This window comes from Nerophis ophidion, linkage group LG12 (assembly GCF_033978795.1).
Source record: "Nerophis ophidion isolate RoL-2023_Sa linkage group LG12, RoL_Noph_v1.0, whole genome shotgun sequence".
In the NCBI taxonomy this organism is placed as follows: domain Eukaryota; kingdom Metazoa; phylum Chordata; class Actinopteri; order Syngnathiformes; family Syngnathidae; genus Nerophis; species Nerophis ophidion.
In genome coordinates, this window is record NC_084622.1 from 31134818 (window position 1) to 31160508 (window position 25691).

A 25691-nucleotide genomic window follows, 5' to 3' on the forward strand; every position below is an offset into this window, starting at 1 on the left:
AGATTTGGTATGCTTAAATCTACCATGTTCACATTGGGTTAAGTTTGTAGTTGCCTTTTTAATTTGGGCATTTTAGCAATTTTTATAATTTAATGAATGTGTTGTAGCAATTGTGGATATCCCCAATGTGGTGGTTTGAGGGAACATTTGGTTGCTTTTCCAAAGGTCTTTTAATGGTGAACTGCCAATATGAAGATGTTAGTGTATAAAGTTAAATGGATTCGTAAAAACACAGACCATCTACATTTAGTGTTCATGGTGTTTGAAACTGCACCAATATTTCCTCAGAATTTTCAAAAAAAGTGCAGCGCAGAGGTACAGGGGTTACTGCGTGTGCCTCACAATATGAAATTCCTGAGTTCAATCTAATCTTTCTGTGTGGAGTTTGTATGTTCTCCCTGTGACTGTGTGGGTTCTTTGAGTACGCTGGCTTCTTCCCACCTCCAAAGACATGCACCTGGAGATAGATTGATTGGCAACACTAAATTGGCCCTAGTGTAAATGTTGTCTGTGTTGGCCCTGTAATGAGATGGTGACTTGTCCAGGGTGTACTCCGCCTTCTGCCTGATTGTAGCTGAGATAGGCACCAGCGACCCCAAAGGGAATAAGCGGTAGAAAATGGATTTTAATCAGTCCGGTTCACATGGCAATATGCAGCCCCTGAGCCAAAATGAGTTTGACATGCCTGATGTAAATTCTTGGAAATCTTATATGGATGGGACAAGGTTCCTTGAGTAGGATTCAACATACATCAATATTCTATTAACCAGTCTTTTGCATGCTTAGTGTAGAAACTCAAACTTCTGTCCAAATAGAGTTGCCATATTGTAGGTACAGTAACTTACTTGCATTACCCGTTTCCATAACCCCAGCATGTACTGTAGTCTTGCTTTGCCCTCTAGTGGTGTAAGTGTTATACAACCTAATCAAACATCTATTTGTCTCAATGTCCGAGTAAAGGATATATTGTGAAAGAGTGGTATGAGTCTCAAACCAGGTATTCGGTAATGACACACCCATTTTATGAGTTAAACAGCAAACTTTGTCAAAAATCCGGTATAAACCATAAATCTTTCTAAATGGACAGTTTGGCCTCTAGCCAAAGACGGCGTGGCGCAGTGGAAGAGTGGCCGTGCGCAACCCGAGGGTCCCTGGTTCAAATCCCACCTAGTACCAACCTCGTCACGTCCGTTGTGTCCTGAGCAAGACACTTCACCCTTGCTCCTGATGGGTGCTGGTTGGCGCCTTGCATAGCAGCTCCCTCCGTCAGTGTGTGAAGGTGGAAAAGCGCTATACAAGTACAACCCATTTATCATAGTCCATTCTTTTGTTGTGAACATGCTTAATTCTTAACCATTTCTGTCACTGAAACACCATTACCGTATCCCATTCGTCAATGATTTGAATGAGTACCATATGGGATCCAGAGCATATATTGTGACAGTTTTTAATCATGTTAAGGCAAATGGCATAAATGTTACTGGAGCATTTCAAGTAAAAAGCCCTTCAACAGAAGTCAAGGTTTATGTTCTCTTTGTAACCGACACATGTTTTCCTAAAATCCTACCCTGACATTTCTCACCATTGCACCAGTTTTTAGTGCTATTTTCTGGCCCACATCTAATTTTTTTATGGTCCTCTGCATATTTGATTGGTTGGAAAATATTTAAAAATAAAAATGCATTATTGAGCTATATTCGATATTACACTAACTTTGTCACCTAAAGCAAAACGTCAGGGTTTGGATGTTCTGTTTGGATAGCGCTCTATACTTTGACCTACATTGAGCTAGATATAGCATTTGTATTGTATAAAATGCATCAAAGTGACTTCGGCATCCTTAATTTTTCTTTGCAGCCCTCTGTGGAAAACTAATGGACACCCTTGCTGTAGGAATAGTGCTTTTTTGGAATTGTGCGACAGCAGGCGATAGGTGCAGGTTAGCAATGAGGTGACCATGTGGAGGGCACTTAAAGTCTGCGTCTCTCAACATCGTCTATATATAGTCCATCCATCCATCTATTTTTTTACTGCTGGTCCCTCTCGAGGTCACGGGGGGCTTGGAGCCTATCCCAGCTGCGCTCGAGCGGAAAGCAGGGTACACCCTGGACAAGTTGCCAGCTCATCACAGGTGGTTTTTGATAGCCCTGGTTATTTGGTTTAAAGTAATAAAACCCTTTCACCTTTGGGTTGCTGATGTATGATGTGGAGATAGCATTGTTTTCAGTGCATTTATTGAAGATGTATTGACAGCCATCTGCTCAGTGTCATTACCACATGCACTCCCATATGTTTTCTTCAGGCAGTGATCTTCATAAATCTCATTTCAACGGCACCAAGCACAAGTTCCAGCATCACCACGAGGCCTAATGCAGATTTGCAAATCATTACTGTATATGACTTTCATTCCGTCATCCGTAGTGCATGAGTGCTTTTCCGCAGGCCATTGTAACCTATTTTTTTATATGTTTGTGTGTTAACTATGGCTTTCGTTGAGCATTTTTGTACCTGAATCCCATTTCCTCAAGGAGGTTTCTAACAGTTTTGTCTCAAACAGTGGCTCTAGTTTCATTTGTCTTTTATTTGTTATGTTTTGAATTTTCTGTTTTTAGGGCATATGGCTTTAAGTTTTCTGTCTTGACGAGTTGATGTTTTCCTTAGTTGCCTTTTACAACCTTCCCATTTAGTTTCTACATGGTCCAGATTTTAGACACAGCTGACTGAGAACAGTCGACATCTTTTGCAACGGTGTGTGATGATTTACCTTCTTGAAGAAGTTTGACAATCCTCCCATTTGTTTCAATTGACATGTGTTGCGTTGGAGTTATGATTCATGTCAGTGCATCTGGTGCAACAGTTCTCCAAAGCGTCAACACTCATTTTTAAACTGCAGACTAATGAACTGATTTAATGTAAAGCAGTTTTGGAAAGGGTCATTTTTAGGGTGATTAAATTTGTTTTCCAAATTAAGTGACTAGGCAGCGCGGTGGTACAGAGGTTAGTGCATGTGCCTCACAATACGAAGGTCCTGGGTTTAATCCCTGGCTCGGGAGCTTTCTGTGTGGAGTTTATATGTTCTCCCTGTGACTGCGTAGGTTCCCTCCGGGTACTCCAGCTTCCTCCCACTTCCAAAGACATGCACCTGGGGATAGGTTGATTGGCAACACTAAATTGGCCCTGTTGTGTGAATGTCGTCTGTTTATCTGTGTTGGCCGTGCGACTTGTCCAGGGTGTACTCTGCCTTCCGCCCGACTGCAGCTGAGATAAGGTCCAGCACCCCCCGCGACCCCGAAAGGGACAAGCGGTAGAAAATGGATGGATGGAAGTGACTAGGCAGCACGGTGGAACAAGTATTCGTGCCTGTGCCTCACAATACGATGGTCCTGGGTTCGATCCTGGGCTCGGGATCTTTCTGTGTGGAGTTTGCATGTTCTCCCCGTGACTGCGTGGGTTCCCTCCGGGTACTCCAGGTTCCTCCCACCTCCATAGACATGCACCTGGGGATAGGTTGATTGAGAACTTTAAATTGGCCCAAGAGTGTGAATGAGAATCAGCACCTCCAAGTCCGAGTCCATGGTTCTCGCCCGGAAAAGGGTGGAATGCCATCTCCGGGTTGGGGAGGAGACCCTGCCCCAAGTGGAGGAGTTCAAGTACCTAGGAGTCTTGTTCACGAGTGGGGGAAGAGTGGATCGTGAGATCGACAGGCGGATCGGTGCGGCGTCTTCAGTAATGCGGACGTTGTACCGATCCGTTGTGGTGAAGAAGGAGCTGAGCCGGAAGGCAAAGCTCTCAATTTACCGGTCGATCTACGTTCCCATCCTCACCTATGGTCATGAGCTTTGGGTCATGACCGAAAGGATAAGATCACGGGTACAAGCGGCCGAAATTAGTTTCCTCCGCCGTGTGGCGGGGCTCTCCCTTAGAGATAGGGTGAGAAGCTCTGCCATCCGGGAGGAACTCAAAGTAAAGCTGCTGCTCCTTCACATCGAGAGGAGCCAGATGAGGTGGTTCGGGCATCTGGTCAGGATGCCAACCGAACGCCTCCCTAGGGAGGTGTTTAGGGCACGTCCAACCGGTAGGAGGCCACGGGGGAGACCCAGGACACGTTGGGAAGACTTTATCTCCCGGCTGGCCTGGGAACGCCTCGGGATCCCCCGGGAAGAGCTAGACGAAGTGGCTGGGGAGAGGGAAGTCTGGGTTTCCCTGCTTAGGCTGTTGCCCCCGCGACCCGACCTCGGATAAGCGGAAGAAGATGGATGGAGATGGATGGTGTGAATGTTGTCTGTCTATCTGTGTTGGCCCTGTCCAGGGTGTACCCCACCTTCCGCCCGAATGCAGCTGAGATAGGCTACAGCACCTCCCCGTGATCCCGGTGCGGTAGACAATGGAGGGATATAAAAGTGATCATGAAAAAAAAATGTCTTTAAAATGTAATTGAGTGGATTTTTATCCACTCAAAAGAAAAATATATATTTTTAAAATATTTAAACCCTTTATGATCACCAAGAGGTTACTGCTCGCGTGACCTTACTTTGTATGATTCCTATTTAGAGAAGAAAAGATTGGAGACACATATTTCTACATTTGGAGGGGTCCAAAAATTAAACATTAATCCATAAGTGACTACATAATTTTTTTCGCTGCGCTTGATCTTAAAAGGAAACGTTTACTGACAACCACATTTTATTGTCGTGATTTTTTTTTAGAGTTTCTTTCAAATTGAAATGACTATAGTTGTGTGTCATATCTGTTATCTGTTTTTTTTCTACAAAATTTTCGACTGAATGAGCATTGTCCAGGTTTGGTAATTCCATCATTTTAGCCAGGGATTGAAATAGCATCTTTTTTTTTTTTTTTATAAAAGGATTTAATTTTTTTTGTACGAGACACAATGATTTGTTGAATTGCCCACCAGTTACAGGATTATTATTATTATTATTTTTTTTAGATGTTTATTTATAAATTTCAACAATTACACACAGTAAGTCAAACAACAATATAAAACATTATCAAACATTATGAAAACAGTACAAAACAGCGCAAGGGGGTATCCATCCATCCATCCATCCATCTTCTTCCGCTTATCCGAGGTCGGGTCGCGGGGGCAACAGCCTAAGCAGGGAAACCCAGACTTCGCTCTCCCCAGCCACTTCATCTAGCTCTTCCCAGGGGATAGTAAATTCAAAATAACAAAAATAGAATACAAAAAAAAATATATATATAATAGACAAAGTGCAAAGCCATAGGCTCATTCAGATTCATTAAATAAATTAAATTTTAAACACAGCATCATCGTTTTCACAGCTTCTTTGTTGTTCGAGGTAGAGAGCGATTTAATGTAAAGTTCAAAGTCTCTTTAAAAGGCACAAAAGATAGGACGGGTATTGAGAAACTTACATTTATGAAAATTAAACTTAGCCAATTGAATAATTTTTTTTCAAATTTTTGTTGAGACAGCGTAAAACCAAACATCACATTCACTAGTTACAGGATGCAGCATCAGCAGAGGAGCTTGTGACGTAATGCCTCGAGGTGATTGGTCGATGACGACTTCCTCTCAACCCACCCCCCTTCCCCCTGTTTGCTTTCTTCTAGCTGTCCATCCCTTTTCACCTCATCCTTCTTTACTTTATCTCCATCATCGTCTCTCCGTCTCCTCTCTCCGCTCTGCTCCTGCCACGAAGAGGATGCTGACGATGATGATGTGACAACGAGACTGACCAATCATCAGGCCTGAAGGGCGCACAAGGGGCGTGGCTACACCACTAGCTTGGGGGCTAATTGAGGAGTCAGAGGAGGAGGAGGAGGAAAAGGGAGGCAGAGGACAAGGACCATCTACACCGGCTTGAAAAAAAAAAAAAAAGGAGGAGAAGAGGAGGAGGAGGGCGGGTGGAGGCTGTCTCCTCTCAACGGGGGTTTAATCCGCGCTGTCATGGACAAATATCGACCAAAGAGACCCACGACGCTAGCTCTTATGCCACAGCGAGCTGGCACCCAGGTAGGAAGCAGGGATGGCTCCACCCTGGCGATTGGTATGTTGTGTTATTGGAATGAGCTGAGTACATAATGTTTACAATATACGTGTATATATATGTGTGTGTGTGTGTGTGTGTGTGTGTGTGTGTCTGTGTGTGTGTGTGTGTGTGTGTGTGTGTATGGGAGTCTCCTGTGATTAGAAACAGGCAGCATTAGCCCCATCAGTGTGTGTGTGTGTGTGTGTGTGTGTGTGTGTGAGAACCTGCTTTCAGCATGATACAGCAATGTGTGTTTGTCTGTTTTTGCAGTTGTTCGTATGTGTGCGGTTTCTGAAAAGCATACAACATGTAACAGCAGTGCTGACATCACACCCTCTTTTCCATGTGTTTGTGTGAAAACATGTTGTCTGGTACATGAAGAGTAAATCAGTTGCTTCCCAAGGTTTACTGTAATACTGACCGTGACGTTCTCTCATCTTCAGCACACTGTATGCATATAAGTCAGGCCGGACGGCCTTCTGTTTATGTCTCTGGAACGTTGTTTCCTTGGCCCTCAATGTGGTATTATGGCAGTTTTTAAGGATATGTTCAACCTAGTGGTAGTATCCCTTTAAATGAGCTGCATCCTGTTTACTGTGTCAGTTCCTATAAGCAAGTCATGTCATATGAACCGCAGCATCCCTTTAACATCCATTTGGAAATCACTTAACAGATTTAAATATTAGGTATAATAATAGTCATACTCGACCAACTATGATTTCAGATTGTATCGTTAACGTGAAATATGGGTAGGGCTCGAATTTAGCCACGGCAACCGCGGCTTGCCCTTGTGACTTGCTGTAATGCCCTAAAAAATTGACCGACATCGACAGCAAGAACATGCCGTGACCCCCCTTTGACTTTTTATTCGTTAATGCACAAGGGATTTAACGGTAAACGGTATAATAATAAGTCACAATAAAATTCCTGATGGTTAGTAATACCGTTCAATTTTTTCATTACAGAAAAATCGTCATTTATTAATGCATTTTTGGCAACACAGCGTCAGGCACTGAACTACAAGGAGTTGTTGTTGGAGAAGAACAAAGCTTGTTCACTAGAATTCCTCCTCATTAGAGTTTTATATTAAAATATCAAAAACTAAACACTATGTTTACTTTTCCTTGTGTTTTTTCATGTCACAAAGGTGTTACTTCAAAAAACATTCTTGTGACACATCATTTTGTTAATGTTTTATTGTATAGAGTTAGTTCCTATACGGCATATTTAAGCTCAAACTCTTAATGGATATGTCCCGATACAAAATATACATGTACATATAAATGTACTTAAAAACATAAATAAATAATAAAAAAAAACAACACTTCCTCTATCAAAATGTAAAAATAGAGATAAAGGCATCATGTAATGAAAAAAAGCTGACAAGATAATATATATATACCGTATATTACCAAATAAACGCTCTTGGGCAAATAACCGCCCGGCTTCTGAGCCCATTCTGTGAATTAAACACCTCTTCTTAATAATAGCCCATGTCCAAATAGCCGTCCACAACTGATGGACACGAATACTTTAAGGGGGAAGAAGAACAGAAAGTTTGACTTAAAGTTCAAGTTAGCGGTTGTGAAGTATGTGAAGCGGAATTCTGATTTGCCACTGTGTGTTCCGCAAAATGATCCGCATTAAGGCCAAGGAGTTGTATGCCACCGCGAGTGACACAAGAGACACCGGGGTGGTGTTTGGTGCAACGAGTGGCTGACTTAATCGATTCCTGCTTTAGAACAACTTTACCCTCAGGAGGAGAACAACTGTTGCACAGAAGGACACTCCCGTCGAGAAGATTGTCAACTTCCTCATTTTCTCTACTAAACAGATTAGAAGCCAAGAAAATCCTGCCCAAGAATATCATTGCCATAGATGAAACAGCCGTCTGGTTTGACATGGTTGGTTTTAGTACGGTCAATGAGAGGGGCGTCCGCTTCATCTGCCTCAAACCCACCGGCCACGAGAAGGCACGCGTCACGGTGGCTCTTGCAGCAAAACCAGACGGGACAAAGCTGAAGCCTTACATTGTGTTTGAAGGCGCTGTCCGTGATGTAAAGGCTATGCAGAGCATCCCGGGGTGATCATAGCTTCCTCCAAGAATGGCTGGTTTAATGATGACCTGACAAAGGATTGGCTCCAGAGGGCAGTGGGGAAATTTCACTTCGGACTGAGGCTACTTGTATGGTACTCGTACCGATGCCATATCAGCGAGGCCACGAAGGCAGAGCTTAAAAGAGACTACAACCTTACAATGGCTGTCATATCTGGACGTTGCACAAAGTACCTGCAGGCCCCCAATGTTGTGTGGAATGGCCCTTTCAAAGCGCAGCTCCGTGACTACTATGATAACTGGATGGCTGGTGATAAAGACAAGACCTACACCAAGTCAGGGAACCTGAGAGCCCCTTCCCGCCGCCTCCTGGTCGACTGGGTCCTGGGAGCCTGGGATGCTCTGGATCGGGACACTCTGATCAACTCATTCAAGGTAGGCTGGCTGGCTGTGTGTATGTGTGTGTGCGTGTGTTGCAAACAGTAGCCATAGCTGATTGTTGCTTTCTGGTATCCTACAAGGTGTGTAGGCTGACGGTGGCAGCTGATGGGAGTGAGGACCAGCTCATTTACTGCCTCAAGGAGGGACAGCCATGTCAGGCAGACAGAGAGATGCTGTTGAAGGCTAGACAGCAGGGTGCTGCTGTGGTTCAGGAAGAGGAGGAGGGTGATGAGGAACAGCAGTTCCTCAATGAACGTGTGATCGAAGAGGGGGATGATGATGAGGGGGGGAGGGAGAGGAGAAGGAAGAAGAGGAGGAGGAGGATGATGATGAGTGGGTTTGAGTTGCATTTGGGGTTGCGTTTGCTGCAGTATTATTGTTTTGATGGTTTTATAGAATACTTGCTACCATAATTTTATTTTTCCCGGTAGGCTACTTTGTTTAAAAACGTTATTTATTTTCAGGATTGGTATTCTATTTGACAATTGTTGCACTACTGCCATGTTGAGGCCCTGTTGTCTTTTGATAGTCTCGTTTTTTTGTTTGTATGTCTACAATAGCTTTTACATTCAAAGTTTTTTATACAAAAAAAATAATACTGGACAGTAACCTTTGTAACAAAATAATGGCCTTGGTGCAGGCTGTTGCCAAAATAGACTAAAGCCTTGTGCAAATAACCGCCTGCTTCTTTTAAACGCCCGTCTCCAAAAATAATTTTGTGAAATAAACGCCCGGGCTACTATTTTCAGTATTGGTATTCTATTTGACAATTGTTGCACTACTGCCATGTTGAGGCCTTATTGATCTCTTGTCTTTTGATAGTCTGTTTTTTTTGTTTGTATGTTTACAATAGCTTTTACATTTAAAGTTTTCTATACGAAAAAAAAATACTGGACAGTAACCATTGTAACCAAATAATGGCCTGGTGCAGGCTGGTGCAAAAATAAATAAAAGCCTTGTGCAAATAGCCGCCTGTTTCTTTTAAAAGCCCGTCTCCAAAAATGATTTTGTGAAATAAACGCCCCGGCTACTATTTGGTAATATACGGTATATATATATATATATATATATATATATATATATATATATCCATCCATCCATCCATTTTCTACCGCTTATTCCCTTTCGGGGTCGTGGGGGGCGCTGGCGCCTATCTCAGCTACAATCGGGCGGGAGGCGGGGTACACCCTGGACAAGTCGCCACCTCATCGCAGGGCCAACACAGATAGACAGACAACATTCACACTCACATTCACACACTAGGGCCAATTTAGTGTTGCCAATCAACTTATCCCCAGGTGCATGTCTTTGGAAGTGGGAGGAAGCCGAAGTACCCGGAGGGAACCCACGCAGTCACGGGGAGAACATGCAAACTCCACACAGAAAGATCCCGAGCCTGGATTTGAACCCAGGACTGCAGGACCTTCGTATTGTGAGGCAGACGCACTAACCCCTCTGCCAGAATACCCACACAGGCCTCAAATTTTCACTTTTTAAGGTTAAGGCAAGTGTTGCCTTAAAGGAGGGCTCATATTTTAGGGCACCAAGGCAAACATTATTTTCTTTCGAGGCAGGGGCTCCAATGCATGCATGTATGCATGCATGCATGCATGCATGCATATATATATATATATATATATATATACATATATATATATATATATATATTGTTGTCTCTTCATCATGTGTTTCGTGAGTTGTCTTTGTGGCTTAAAGTTTTGTCGCAGCTTTTATTATTGTGTTGTGTCGTTTGTCTTTGTTGTGGCTTTTCTTATCGTGCTGTGACCGAAAGTTTTTGTGTTGTAATTATTGATATTGTCTTGTGGCGTTTGCATTTGGTATGACCATTCTTGATAACTGATGCTACGTGCCATTTTTGTTGTGTTGACACCACAGACTTATGTTTAAAGTCCTTACTTTAAAAGTGCTAAACTTTTTATAGTCTGCCGTTCTTAAATCCAATGTTTTCCTTGTTCTCATATCGATAAAATCAATCGATTACCTTTTAAAACGATCTTTGATCAATACCTATCTCAAACTTGCCGAGCATAGATATTTGAATTTTAGGAATATAACTCGATCTATCGGCATATCAATCATTTGTTACACCCCTAGTATATACATTAGCTTAGTCTATTAAGATTTGTCTGAGATCACATGGCCTAAACCTGACACTGACAGGCTGTTATTAGGTCAACAGTTAATGACTAAAAAGTGTTGATTACATGCAGTGTTTGCCATTTTCTATGAATAGGTGGACCCTTGCACGTTTACAATGTGTCACACCAACACAAACACAGATATTCCAAAGGCAAGGATTTTTCGTTCAAACTTAAAGATCGTTTTTTGTCCCTTTCAAATTTTCAAAAACTGCAGCTTCGGTGTTTGTGTAAGGACAAGTAAAACAGAGCTTTTTGTTTTGTGTCTTGAGAAATGTGCGACTTACGTAATCAAACCTTATTTAACTACAGAACGCACTTGCGACTCTTAACACACATATGTGATTAAAAACGCTGCTCATGTTGTCTGCTTGGCTTTGTGTAAGTAAGCATAATTTCAAACATAATATTTACATAGTTGTGGTTCTAGCTTTAATATCCTCCTTTTAATATCCCCCCCATCCTTGTGGCACCCCCTTTAGAATCCTGTGTTTTTGTCTGATTTTTATCATGATAAAAAATGTAATGATTCAATGATCATGACAATTTGAAATATCAAAATCAGCTACGGTATGGCTAGTACTGCCCCTGTAACTACTTGGTATTGGAGCGATACCAAAATGTGTAGTATTACCAAAAACTAATGTAAGCTATAAAAAAAGCAGAAGAATAAGTATTTATTATATTTTAAAAGAATTGTAGATAGAACCATGTTACAAAAAAGTAATCAGATATTAACAGTAAATTAGCAAGTAGATGAATAATAGTTTTGACAAAATAATACAACCAGAAATGATGCAATACGTTACCGCACACGTCAGAAGCTACCTTAGAGATGTTTCATATAAGTATGGTATAGCAATATGACACACGTACAGTATTCTAAACTTGTGGAACCTTTTGGACAAGTCAAACCAAGGTCAAATTGTATCTCACTAATAACAAGGCTAATGTGCAAAGAACAAAAAAAACAGCATGATCCCAAGCATGTCTGGCTGTTTGTGGAACAGGTTCATTGTTGTTTGTTGATGATTTGAGTGTATCAATGTTAGCCTAGTGTATTCACTATACACACAATGATCTCGCTTGAAATTGGTGATACAGTAGTACCTCAACTTACGAGTTGGTTCTGTGACGAAGCTCTGAACCCAAAACACCTATATCTCAAAACAATGTCCGCAGTTGAAACAAATTTAAATCAATTTAATTGGCGCTTGACACCCCCAAAACAGTACAATTTTATTATGTAACATGCCTTTTAGAAAGAAAACTAACTTTTTAGATAATATATATTGCATGAAAAAAATAGAATCCAATCCAATACAAAACAATGAACTACTAACAACTACAGTAGTCTTATGAAGTAATGTAATACAATGTACACCATTAACCGTGGAGAGTGAATTTATACGCTATCTCTTTTCGGCTGCTTCTCCATCAAACACACCATCAGCAGCTTTTCCATGTTTACATGGATGAATATTCTTCCATTTAGATATAATTTAAACATCCTTGGCTGGCATTAGACTCATTCTGCTTCCTTATGGTGCAGACTAGCAGTGATATGCTCCAAATGCCTTGCCAAAATGGCAACGTGCTTGGTGATATTTTTGATAATTTATTTTTTTAATAAATGAATATCATTTGCTTCTTTTTCTCATTGCTCTCCTTTGCACTCACTTTCTTTCTTGCATGCTTTGGAAAAATGAAATGTTGTTCTCGAACTGTAAGCTAATGCCAGCAAGTAAAATCAGATGTTTTGGTCGGATCTTACGGGGTTCATTGTGACATTTTGGGAATGCTTGTTACTAAAATTTTTGCTTCCCACGGTAAGCATGAAATTTTGCTGAGAGACAGCTCTTATCTCAAAACACTCTTAACTTGGGGAACTCTTAAGTTGAGGTACCCCTGTATTGGATGACACGACCTGTACTTTTGCAAAGCATCTTGTCTGTGACTGGTAATTCATCCTAAACCTAATAAAAAATCGAAATAATGAATAAAATGAAATAAAATAAAAGGGCAAAAGCAGTGATCTGGTACAGCTGCAGAACAAATAGAATGTGTCAAGTCCCCGCAAAGAATATTGAATGAAAACTGAAGCTGGTTTCCTGCTGACAAACAAAAAATCTTCAGCTATTTTAAGTTACTTGGATCATATATCTTTGGTTTATGGAATGATGTCATCGAAGATCAATATGGTTCTTGCACTGAATAGCACAAGCTAAGAGATTTGGAAGTTTAGTTTTAAAACATCAGTTGAGAATTGTCAGTGGCAGTGTATGAGAAATATCTGAGTTGATCTGTGACCTTAGCTACCTCAGGCATATTGTGTCATTCCAAATCAATAGAGCCATTGTTTCAATATGGATTGCTAACTGCATTCAGCATGGCTTTGACTAAAATAATATATGCTGTATGTACCCTATCTAATGATTACAACATTTACCGTAAATAACAAATATTAGGTTCCAGATTGACATTTTAATTGAACCTTTCTTTTCTGATCCTAGTAGGATTCGAGAAAAATGTGCTGATTTCCTAATTGAAGCACTGTTCCCTTTTAAAGGTTAAATGCCTTCCGCCCGATTGTAGCTGAGATAGGCGCCAGTGCCCCCGCGACCCCAAAAAAGGGAATAAGCGGTAGGAAATGGATGGATGGATGCATATTTGAAAGAAAGAAAAATAATGCAGACATGCATAGGCTGCTTCATGGCAAAAATGTATATATTCAACCAAAAAAAGGTTTTATCAGGTCATTTTCATACATCATCCATCTTCCTACATGGTCAAGACGTTTGACTGGCTGCTGTAATAAACCTTGTTTACTCTCCAACTTAGCACATAGCCAGCTGGATTCACCCCAGGACCTGCATTAGCCAGATCACATGCACGAGCACTTAACACAATTTTAATACTGACTTCTTTAGGGTCTGAGAGCATAAAAACGTGCATCTGAATCTGCAAATTATAAGCGGTGAAAGCAGTGAGTCTGACAATATGACAAAATGTGCTACGAGTTGAAAAACATAGCATAGCTACAAATCACATGCGGCTGTGCAATTGTGCTGTAAAATCAAGGGATTATTTTTTTCGCTCCATTCTGCATATTTGTAAACCATGTGCTATGAATACATTAACATCCACTTAAAAGTCATTTTTTCACTCTCACAATTTTCTGTAATGCATCTTTTCAAGATGACGCTGCTGTAGTGGCTACTGTTGACAGGAGCTCTGTGCTCTTGTGTCATCCTTTTGTGTTTCCCTCTTGTTTTCATGTGTTATTATAATTTTTTGCCTTTTGGTCCGGGACCCTTTGGGACTGTGTGACAAGGGGTGGCACTTTTGTGACCTCTGCGGTGCTTTTTGTGGACTTCTGGATCTGCCTCCCGGGAGCCTTTTGGCGATGGAGACCAGCTGCTGCGTCTCTGCCACACCGGAGTCGGTTTGGAGGGACTGGAGGAGATGCGGATGAGGGGACAGGGCTGCGGAGCTAGCACTGAGCGCCGGGACGGAGAGGCTTCGTGGTGTCTTGGCTGGGTGAACAGGTGTCGGACACTTCAGTCTCCTTGGACATATCCTCGCTCATCCATACGGACTGGACACTGGCCGAGAGTTAGTTGGCGGCCGAGAGTGGAGTCGGCTCTCTTTGTTGCTTTGTTGGGTCTGCTCCTGTCTCTGGCCATGCTCCCTCCACCCCAGCGGACGATGGCGTGGAACACCGCAGAGGCCACTACAGTGTATATGTTTCTTTTTCTTTTTATTCATAGCTGTATGTAGAAGTAGCTGGTTGTATCCGCTGCTCTAATGTCTTTCATGTCCTTTGTGTTCTTTGATGTTTGATGTTTCCCCTCTTACACACATGTGAGGGGGATGTGTACTATGGCTATGAGTTGTTGTTGTTTTTTCCCTTGGCCTCAGTCTGGACCCCCTCTCCAGGGCCCAGGCTTAGACCGATTTTTTTTACTTCATTTTATTTTATTTTAATCTTCTATTTTTTTCTCCCATTCCCCCCCACTTCTTTACCTGTATCTCACCTTTTTTGTAAGGGGCACTGCAAGCCGGCAGACCCGTCAGCGATCCTGTTCTGTCTCGCTGTAATGTTTGTCTGATCTTGAATGGGATTGTTGTGAAAATGTTAATTTTCCTGAAGGAATTCTCCTGAAGGAATAAATAAAGTACTATCTAATCTAATCTAATCTCCCCCCAGGACACAATAAACAACAACTCTTCAGGGAAGAAAGACAGCTGGAAGGGCTCCAGGTCTTCATCCCCACACATTAAAGGTATAAGGACACAATGTGTGTAAAGGTAAAAATAACATTGAGCAGTAGACAATAGGATCCGATTACTTGAATCGTGCTAAATAATCAGTATGTTCATGTCATTGTGATGAACATTTGATTGGAATGGTATTTTGCCCCACCTCTTCAAATACTCTAGTTCCTTATCTAGTAAGAGTATGTAAAATGTGTAATTGAGAATTATGCCTCATAATTTTGCAGGAAATTATACATAGTACTGTCATAGTCCTATACTCTCATGTGCCTGCCAGGATATACAGTAAATATACTCAATATGTAATCCAGAAAATTGTGTTCTTTTTAATGTTACATTAATTGTATTTTTTATTCTATTGTGTTTTTGATAATTTCAGTACACTTGTTTTTTTCCGTCATATTTCACCCTGTGTCTTAAATGAGTTAGAATAGAATAGAATAGAATAGAAAGTACTTTATTGATCCCTGGGGGAAATTCCGCACTACAGTTCGCTCACAATAGACAATAATAATAATAAATAATATATAACATATATTTTATATATAATATATAATATATGAATAGTATAAATATATTCTACATTTAAGTGCAGTCAAGAAGGAACATATGCATTATACAGTCTGATGGCTGTCGGTATGAAGGACCTCCTGTGTCGTTCCGTGTTGCATTTAGGGAGTCTGAGCCTTCCACTGAACGTGCTCGTTCTCTCCGCAAGGTCCAAGTGTAGTGGGTGGGAGGTGTTGTCCATAATGGCTAGGAGTTTTGCTAGACTTCTCCTCTCTGACACCAACGGCAGAGAGTCCAGCTCCACTCCCATCACATTACTGGCCTTCTCTACCAACTTGTCCAGTCTGTTTGCGTCCCTCACTCTCATTCGTTTTTGAGTAATCGATAAATAACTAACTGTGCTTGGAACCCAGCTCTCTATTGGTATGATGTCATCTACAGAACTTGAGGCATTTTTCCCTGCGTGGACAGTGTGGATAAAGGCATGTTAAACTATTATTTTTGATTGATTGATTGATTGATTGATCAACATCATATTTTTGTCACCCTGGTCTACGATCACTTCCAAACTGATAAGATTTACATTATGATTAAAAAATAAATATAAAATGACCATTTCTTGACTACCCCACTCTTCCAGCTCATCCGCTTGTGTTTCCTTGTGCTGATTCAGTATATCCTTAAGCATGTTAAGGATAACATCAGTAAAAAAGGAGACAAAATACTGTAGAGTACTAGCAGCTTACCTTCCTTTTCTCTCGTTTTTGAGCGCCGAGTCTGCTCTAATTATTTTGTTTTTCAGCTGGTTCTGACTCAGTCTTTCTCCTAAATTTCAAGATCCCATCTGGCTTGAGATTTTTTTTGGATTGAGTTGAGATATTTTTCCCTGTGAACTCTAACCAAAAAGTAAGAATAATTCAAATGATCGCTACAAATTACACTCCTCTGGCTTGGTCCCTCCCGTTTTGCGTGGGTCAATTTGACTGAAGAGGTCCATAGTTTTCTCATATTCCCATCATTTGGAAAAGTATGCAGGCTGATCACTTCTAGTTTTTTTTTTTGCTACAACCTGCAACAATGCATCAGGCAGACATATTTGATAATTCCTTCAAATGTTGCGCTGGAATAGCTGAAGTGTCCTTGATGCTACTATAACACATAGGGCCCGATCTACTAAAGGTTTGCGTGTCTTAATCACATGCAAACTTGATAGCACATGCAAAGCTGATCTACTAAAATTATGTGCGGAGGATTGCGTCTTTTTAGTGAGCAGAATAGAGAGTATCTGTCTTCATGAATTTGCAGAATATATGATGATCATCGGTACGCGTACAATACTGGTAGGAGAGAATGCAAATGTAATTATTTAGCACACACAGTGGCATTTATTCCGACTAAAACTCAACTGCGGCTGCTCTTTGCCTTTTAATTAGTGCATCTGAAAAGTACACGCAAACTGGCTCAGGAGGCGATTGCGCTTCAGCTCCATTTTACGTACACTTGTCAACATATATGGTCTGTCAAAAATTAAAACAAACGTTAGTCACAATGTATAATATAATTTTATAATTGTGTAGCTGCTGATTAGAATGGGATTGTGCTGAAAATATTAATTTTCCTGACGGAATAAATAAAGTACTATCTAATCTAATCTAAAAGTAATTTAAGTGATGTGTTTTGGTGTCTGCTGGCATTTTAATAATGTTTGTTTTTTCATATAGAAGATATAGTATAACATTTCGCCTATGTGAGAAAAACCTCTTGCAATATGCACTTTTCTACGCCTGGACACTGGAGCGCACACTCGCAGTTGGTGGTATCCTCTCTTATTAACGCACCTTTAGCGCACAAAAAGAAAGAAAGAAGTTGGATCCATTGCAGGACTGTTTCTAGAACAGGAAAAAGTGGTCCATGCTGCTTGTTTGAAAAAACTGCAAAACACCACATGATAACTAGACTAGTAAATGATGGAGTGGTGAAAGCTGCATAGTACAGGCAAAAACCTCATTTAAATAAGGCTGTCTGCACCGCTTTTCAATTGTACACGCAGTCTCAGTACACTGGATCACACGCAACACTGCCATTAAAAGTACATGCAATTTTATCGTTTGCACACACTGTTTAGTACTTGGCATTTGAATTTTAGTAGCTCAGGCCCATACTAGGCAATAATAAATTGCCTCCACTCCAGTGACATCAGCAGGCAAAGTGAGCATTCTAAAATGTGTTGAAACGTGTTTGAAAACAAGCCTAAAATCTGTAGACATAATTTTTAGGTCGGGAACTATTGTCACGATCCGTGACTCGGATCGTTAATGGTTTTGCCCTTTTTATGTCTTTGTTCATGTTTTGTTTCTGGACTCTGCCGATCCTTGTTTGAGCACTTCCTTGTTTGTGTTAGTCACCATGGCAACGTATTGTGTTCCTCCTCACGGGCTCCTGTCACACACCTGTTTCTGATAATTATTTGTGTATTTAAGCCCACCTGATTCCTTAGTTTGTCCTCGGTCCATTACTTGCTTTTCGCAACACGTCACGTTTTGTATCCTTGTGCCCTCGATTATTTTGTGCTAAGTTCCACCTTAGCTTCACGTGCGTGTGCCACGTCGTTTAATGTTTTCTGTTTCCTGCTACGTTTTTAGCATTAGCTTTCCGTGCATTGGCACGCGCTTTGTTTTTCTCCTTTTTTGCACCAGTGTTCTTTTGTTTTATTATATTAAAACTTATTCTTACCTGCAATCCTGCTGACTGGTAGTGTGTGCATCCACGAAGTGGCAACTCCGCGCAACAAGTGCGCCGAACGCGTGACAACTATGAAATAAGTGCTAATGTTGTCAGCATTACAGGGCCCTTTTGACCATGACATAAAGCATAGCACATACAGCACAATGATACAGCATACAGTACATGTTTGTAATGAGAAGTGCTGGAAAAAGTGTTACCAATAGGTAGCAATATAACATCAGCATGTATATGTACACTACTGTACATGATAAGGCAAGCACAGAAAAAGAAGACAAACATGTTTTTAAGTTTAGTTCATTTTCATTCATCAGTACAGGTTCTCTTAACATACCGAAAACTAAGTAAGGAACTTCAGGGCTTGTTCAGTGGCCTTGTCGTTAGAGTGTCTGCCCTGAGATTGGTAGGTTGTGAGTTCAAACCCCGGCCGAGTCATTCCGAAGACTATAAAAATGGGACCCATTACCTCCCTGCTTGGCACTCAGCATCAAGGGTTGGAATTGGGGTTAAATCACCAAAAATGATTCCCGAGCGCGGCCACTGCTGCTGCTCACTGCTCCCCTCCAACCCATGGGGTGGAACAAGGTGATGGGTCAAATGCAGAGGGTAATTTCACCACAAGTAGCGTGTGTGACTATCAGTGGTACTTTAACTTTTAACTTTAGGAATGGGTGAAAATCTAAGTATTTGCCACCTCTTTTCAGAGGTATAGTGTCTCTAGTTCAAAAACAGTTTTCTTTGTACATTATCTAATACTTTGCTTTTTTTTTTTAAGGGGCTCGAACACAAAGCGACAGTCAACCAAAAGCAGAGGACAAAGTAAGACCTTGCACCCGCCGCCCTGCCCCTAAACCGCCAACCGGCAGCACATCCAATGGCAGAGCCAGCACTCAAGCTGCAGCTGGCGGCACACATGTCCGTCCACGGGAAAGAGAGCCGCCAGGGGCCATGCACACTAAGTCATTCATAGCGCCAACCAGCCAACGGAGAGGGGGAGCAGTGGGAGGAGGCAGAGGAAGAGGAGAAGGGAGAAGCTTGGGGGACATCAGAGGAAAGGATGGAGCGACATCAGCGAAGGAAGAAAGAAGAGGAGGAAGACTGTGTGATGAGTCCAAAGGCAAGGAGAAAGAGAAAACCATCAACTACAGACCTAAAGAAACAAATCGACCAAAAAGCTCGGCGGCAGATGGAAAAGGGAAACTATATGCTAAAGGGGAAAACAAAGGAGGGAAGGGGAAACTCAACTACTCACTGTCCAACCAGGTTTACTTAACAGCCATGGTGGTCCCACGCACACCTGTAGCACCAAGAAAAGGGGACAAGACCAAGGTTCAAGGTAATGAACTACTTTTAAATGTAGGCTCAATGGTAGAAAACTTAGCTTTAAAGTAGGGATCTGCTTGGCTGAAGTGTCCTTGAACCATGGGCTGTTGACACAAGACTGTCTGTACAGTGGATTAAAAAAAAAAAAAGAACTATTGTTTTTGCTAGATTGTTGTGTAAACAGACACCAACACTTGATCTTTTTAGATTTTTCATTAAAAGTATTTTAATAACACTACTAATTAATTATACTTACACAGTGTTATGTTCAGGACAACAGAAGTTGATAGAGAATAAAATAGGAGACAAGAGACAAAGCATTGTTGGACAGGTATGTTTTATAATAACAACTCTTAGGAATGTCTTAATTGAATGTATTTCCTGATATGATCAAAGATGCTGTTAATTGCTGTCAAACACACAGAACCATCATAGCATTTTTACACGCCGGGTTAGTGCTCCAAGTTTAGAGTGTATCTAGGTCAAATGTACAGTAGCACACAAATCATGACCAAAGTCAACTAAAATAACATGTTTCCTACCATCAACAAGTAAGAGAGGTTAGTATATAAATCAATCAATCAATCAATGTTTACTTATATAGCCCTAAATCACTAGTGTCTCAAAGGGCTGCACAAACCACTACGACATCCTCGGTAGGCCCACATAAGGGCAAGGAAAACTCACACCCAGTGGGACGTCGGTGACAATGATGACTATGAGAACCTTGGAGCGGATGAAAGCAATGTAAATTCCCAGATACAAATTTAATTAAATAATTCTGACGACTACACAATTGGGAAAACTGCACATTTATTTGTGGCACAAACATCCATATAAGAACAAAGTAAGGTGCAAAATATGAAAGATTAGACTGATACAATCAGTGAAATTATAAACCAGGTTTATCTGGGTACTTTTTGTCAGTACCATCTGTTGTTTCTTCTCATTATTTTGCGGCATAAAAGCTGCAAGTGACTCTCAGTGATTCTTTCCAAGGTGTGAATTGCGATTAGAAGTATATAAGGACGACGCCCAGGGCTGGCCCTAGCCTTATTGTGGCCTTAAACAAGATTGTGTTTGTTGCCCCATTTTGGTCTTCAATATTACTGGTGTATAACGCTAGGGGCTGTAAGCCTCGTGAGTATTGCAATACAGTCGTCCCTTGCCACATCACGCTTTGAAGTTTGCAACTTGTAAAGGTGATCATGTGGATGTTATTTCATGTCTACAGGGATTTTTTTTATGTTAAAAATCATATTTAGAATGTGGTAAAAAAAAATTCTGCTCCAGCTATGAAAATATTCTATTTATAATTAAAATTTCCACTTCACGGAATTGTATTTACTTCGGCAACCACAAGTAGATTTGGCTATGGGAGCCTGAGTGTGTGCATAAAAGACACAACTAACAAAGGGAAGTTCCAGTACATGTGTAATTAGATATTAAGAAATTACAAATTATGTGAAGGATTTGCATTTACAATAGATAACTATGTATGAACAATAAACAAAAACACCTAATTGACAACAACAATTCAATTCAATACAAAATGTTCAATAATCGGTTACAATATAAACTTAAATAATAGACATAGGGGCAGCACGGTGGAACAAGGGTTAATAAGAAGGTCCTGGGATCGATCCCCGGGCTCGGACTCTTTCTGTGTAGCGTTTGCATGTTCTCCTTGGCTTCCTCCCACCTCCACCTCGGGATAGGTTGATTGGCAGCACTAAATTGGCCCTAGTGTGGGAATGTGAGTGTAAATGTTGTCTATCGGTGTTGACCCTGCGATGAGGTGTGGACTTGTCCAGGGTCTACCCCGCCTCCCGCCCGAATGCAGCTGGGGTAGGCTCACGTCACCTCCACGGCTCCGAGAGGGATGTGCGGTAAAAAATGAGAGGATGGATAGTAGACCCACTGGGCTCGCAAGCTTGTTGTTATGTGAAGCACTGAGCAGTTTGATGGGGTAATATGATATGACCTCATTGTTATGTTATGTCAATTTGCCAATAATGCCACTTTGTTATCACACTTTTGTTTCTGAGCATCTCTATTGCAAGCTTCTGTTTCCATTACAAAAGTGTGACATGCATTAACAAATACTTCTATTTGTTTGTGTTTGTAGGCCAAAACCATGACAGGAAAAGTCGTTCCCAATCCAGTAGTGATGGGGGGTCCAACAGAATGTCCCTCAGCTCAGACACAGAGGGACCCCCACCAGAACCCCTGCATCCCCCTCTATCCCATCGAGCTAACCCTGACATCAGAGAAGAAGAGGGTGAAGGAGCTCTATTTTCCACTGGGAAAGACCATGAGAGTCCAGAATCTTTACCTAAGGGTGACACAAAGTCAGAGACAGACTGTATCCAATCAGAGGTGGACCCAAGAGGAGGAAAGGGTGATAATAAGAGTGAAACTGAGAGGACCAAATCTGTGTGTCTGGGCGATCCTACAGCTCCTCAGACTAAACCAAAGAGCGAAGCTTCTACGGCGTTAAATTATGACTCTATTAAACCCACGCTGGTGGTTGACAAGCACGCTCATTTGGAGCTGGTCAGCCTCAAGGACTGCTTGCACAGTAAGAGCGGACACAATGAAGATAGCGATGCAGAGACCGTCTATCAGTCAGCCAATGAGGAGGAAGACCCGGAGTATAAGGAGGAGAGGAAGAAAAAAGAGGATGCCAAAAAGCAAGGTTAGTCTATTTTTCATGCAAAAAAACCCAAAAGTTTACGTAGAAAATATTCATTTCCAGTTACAAAGCAGATCAAAAAATCTTGAGGGTGGGACACTATGAAAAAGGGTACCAAATTTGGTACTTTGATCGGCACGGACTGAATTCCAATGGTACTATTGGGTATCATATGGTGCTATATTTGTGGCATGTAATGTCACGCCCGGTTGCAGAATCAGCTGGCACTCATAGCAAATTCAAACAGACTACAAACTATGCAAACAAATCAAATGTGCCGGACAGAAAACACTCTAACTTGAAAGGCTCCACTGTTCAAAATGCGCTTGCTTCACATTAGATTTGCCATAGACATAATGCTGATTAACAATAGCAATTTTCCATGCTTATTTAAACATCTCCAAATTTAGTAATTAAAACAATCAATCAAAAAAAAATTATATAGCCCTTAATCACAAGTGTCTCAAAGGGCTTCACAAACTTACAACGACATTCCCTGATCAAAACCCACATGCAGGCAAAAAAACCCTCAAAAGACCCTTGCTGGGGAAAAAGAAGAAACCTTGAAAAGTGGTCGCAGATGTCAGGATCCTCCTTTCAGGTACCTCTCCAGAAATTATCCACAGCCACCAGGTATCCTCTTACGACAGAGCAGAAAATTGCCGGATGAACTGGTCAAAAAATGCATCCATCTAAAAGCTAGAGTATATAAACGAACTTTAAGGCGATACTTAGTAATGTTAAATAGTAAATATTAAAAAATATATTTGATTTCATCATTAAAGAAAGTAACATTTATTAACACATGAACACACAGAAGTACCGAAAATATATACCTTTGAGTACCGGTATCAATTCCCATGTACTGTAAATTAGTGCTGTATTGATTCATAAGTGAAAGGTACCCATCTCTAGTGTAGTCCGCCCCTGTTAACGCTGAACAGAAAAGTCATTCCTTAATTTTTGTTGAGTAAAAGTAAAAGTCCCGTTTTGTTTTGTTTTTGCTTCAAGGGTGCAGGAAAGAGGAAGAAATGAGAAGAAAGGAGGAGAAGATGAAAGAAGACTTGAGGAGGAGAAGGGAGGAGGAGGTGAAAAGAAGGAGAGAAGTGGTGACGAGGGTCTGCAAGCACCCCAAGGCAATATCAGCCAAAACAGCAGAGGAAGAGGAATCTAATGGAGGAAAAGCAAGCGCACCCAGAAGCAAGAAGTTTTTAAACCTGTTTTCTACTGACAAAGACTACAGTTCCACTGGTTTGTCACTCTTGTATTTAAGTAATCCTTACAAAGTATAGTAACATAGTATGCAACACCTGGAACAAATTGTGGAATTACCAGACTTGGATATGTTCATTGAATTGTTAGAACAAAGCAGATAACGTACATGAGACAAACAAACTATAGTCAGTATAAATGCCAACGTTCTGGCTTTAAGAAACACAAAAATAAATCAAAAATATTAATTGTGGTAGTTAATAACAGTTATATTTTTGGCTCAAGCAGAGTGAAAAAGTTATGGAATCACTCAGTTCTGTGGAAAAGATGGTTTCACCCTGTAAATGTTCATTTCCAAAGCTAACACCTGAACCAGATTAAATCTGTTTATTAGTCTGCAGTTAAAAAGCGCTGTTCACACCCCAGAGAGCTGTTGCACCAGGTGGAGTGACATGAATCATGGCTCTAACACAGGAGATGTGAATTGAAACAAATGAGAGAATTATCAAACTTCTTCAAGAAGGTAAATAATCACACAATGCTGCAAAATATGTTGATTGTTCACAGTCAGCTGTGTCTAAAATCAGTACCAAGTACAAACAACATGGGGAGGTTGTAAAAGGCAAGCAAACAGATAGACAAAGGAAAACATTATTGTGTCAAGACAGAAAACTTAAAGGCCTACGGAAATAAGATTTTCTTATTTAAACGGGGATAGCAGGTCCATTCTATGTGTCATACTTGATCATTTCGCAATATTGCCATATTTTTGCTGAAAGGATTTAGTAGAGAACATCGACGATAAAGTTTGCAACTTTTGGTCGCTAATAGAAAAGCCCTGCCTCTACCGGAATTCGCAGACGATGACATCATCCGTTGAGGGCTCCTCACATCCACCCATTGTTTTTAATGGGAGCCTCCAACAAAAAGAGCTATTCGGACCGAGAAAACGACAATTTCCCCAATAATTTGAGCGAGGATGAAGGATTTGTGTTTGAGGATATTGATAGCGACGGACTAGAAAAAAAAAAAAAAAAAATCAAGTTAAAAAAAATCGCGATTGCATTTGGTCGGATTCAGATGTTTATACACACATTTACGAGGATAATTCTGGGAAATCCCTTATCTTTCTATTGTGTTGCTAGTGTTTTAGTGAGTTTAATAGTACCTGATAGTCGGAAGGGTGTGTCCACGGGTGTCTTGAGATCAGTGTCTGATGAAAGTCGACGGCAGCTGTATGGACAGCACAAGCTCAGCTGATCCCCGGTAAGTGGCGACTTTTTACCACTATTTTCTCACCAAAAACTGCTGGTTGACATTTGGTCGGGATCCATGTTCGCTTGACCGCTCTGATCCATAGGAAAGCTTCACCTCCGGGAATTTTAAACAAGGAATCACCGTCTGTTTGTGTGGCTAAAGGCTAAAGCTTCCCAACTCCATCTTTCTACTTTGACTTCTCCATTATTAATTTAACAAATTGTAAAAGATTCAGCAACACAGATGTAATTATGCGGTTAAAGCAGATGACTTTTAGCTGTGTGTGTGCGCGGCGCTAATATTTCCTTACAGTCCATGACGTCACGCGTACATGTCATCATTCCGCAGCGTTTTCAACAAGAAACTCCCGGCAAATTTAAAATTGCAATTTAGTAAACTAAAAAGGCCTTATTGGCATGTGTTGCAATGTTAATATTTCATCATTGATATATAAACTATCAGACTGCGCGGTTGGTAGAAGTGGGTTTCAGTAGGCCTTTAAAGCAGTATTGAAAAAAGAACATGTAAAGCAAAACAAATGAAGAACAATGGGCTGAAACTGGTCACATTTACAGGGTGAGTCCATAATTTTTTACTCAGAATTAAGTTGTTTCATTATTTTTTTCACTGTACTTGATGTAAAAATGAAACTGTTTCCGACTTCTACTATACATTTTCTTGGTTTAATTTAGTGTTTCTTAAAGCCAGAAAGTAGGTGTTTGAAATTACTATAGTTTTGTGTCATAACTGCTATGTGCGTTATTTTGTCAAATTTAAATAACTGAATGAACATCCTCCAAGTCTGGTGATTCCCTTTTTCCAGGAGGTGTAGTAACAGCATGTTGTTCTTTGATTCATGTGATTCTAATAAAAAATATTTTTCTAAATTTGTAAAGGAATAACAATGGTATAAATGCTCTAGTCTTAACAGTCTCTCAAAAACTGTATGTGGTTTCTTTTAGAAGAATGGATCTACGAATACAGAGTGACTGATCCATATTTTT

At 40.8% G+C, this 25691-nt stretch overlaps 1 protein-coding gene across 2 annotated transcripts in view; it reads left to right on the forward strand.

Moving 5' to 3' along the window:
* Positions 1–5862: 5862 nt before the first annotated feature.
* The window catches only part of LOC133563303 (C-Jun-amino-terminal kinase-interacting protein 1-like), a 39438-nt gene continuing 19609 nt past the window's right edge, over positions 5863–25691 (forward strand). The window contains exons 1-5 of one of the 2 annotated variants that reach the window (XM_061917363.1): positions 5863–5998; positions 14881–14956; positions 18976–19536; positions 21652–22221; positions 23230–23469. In XM_061917363.1, the coding sequence (XP_061773347.1) occupies positions 5933–5998; positions 14881–14956; positions 18976–19536; positions 21652–22221; positions 23230–23469 (1513 nt within the window). In that variant the 5' untranslated portion in view covers positions 5863–5932. Of the gene's footprint in view, positions 6033–14880; positions 14957–18975; positions 19537–21651; positions 22222–23229; positions 23470–25691 lie in introns of both variants that reach the window. The other variant, XM_061917364.1, reaches the window with a different exon arrangement.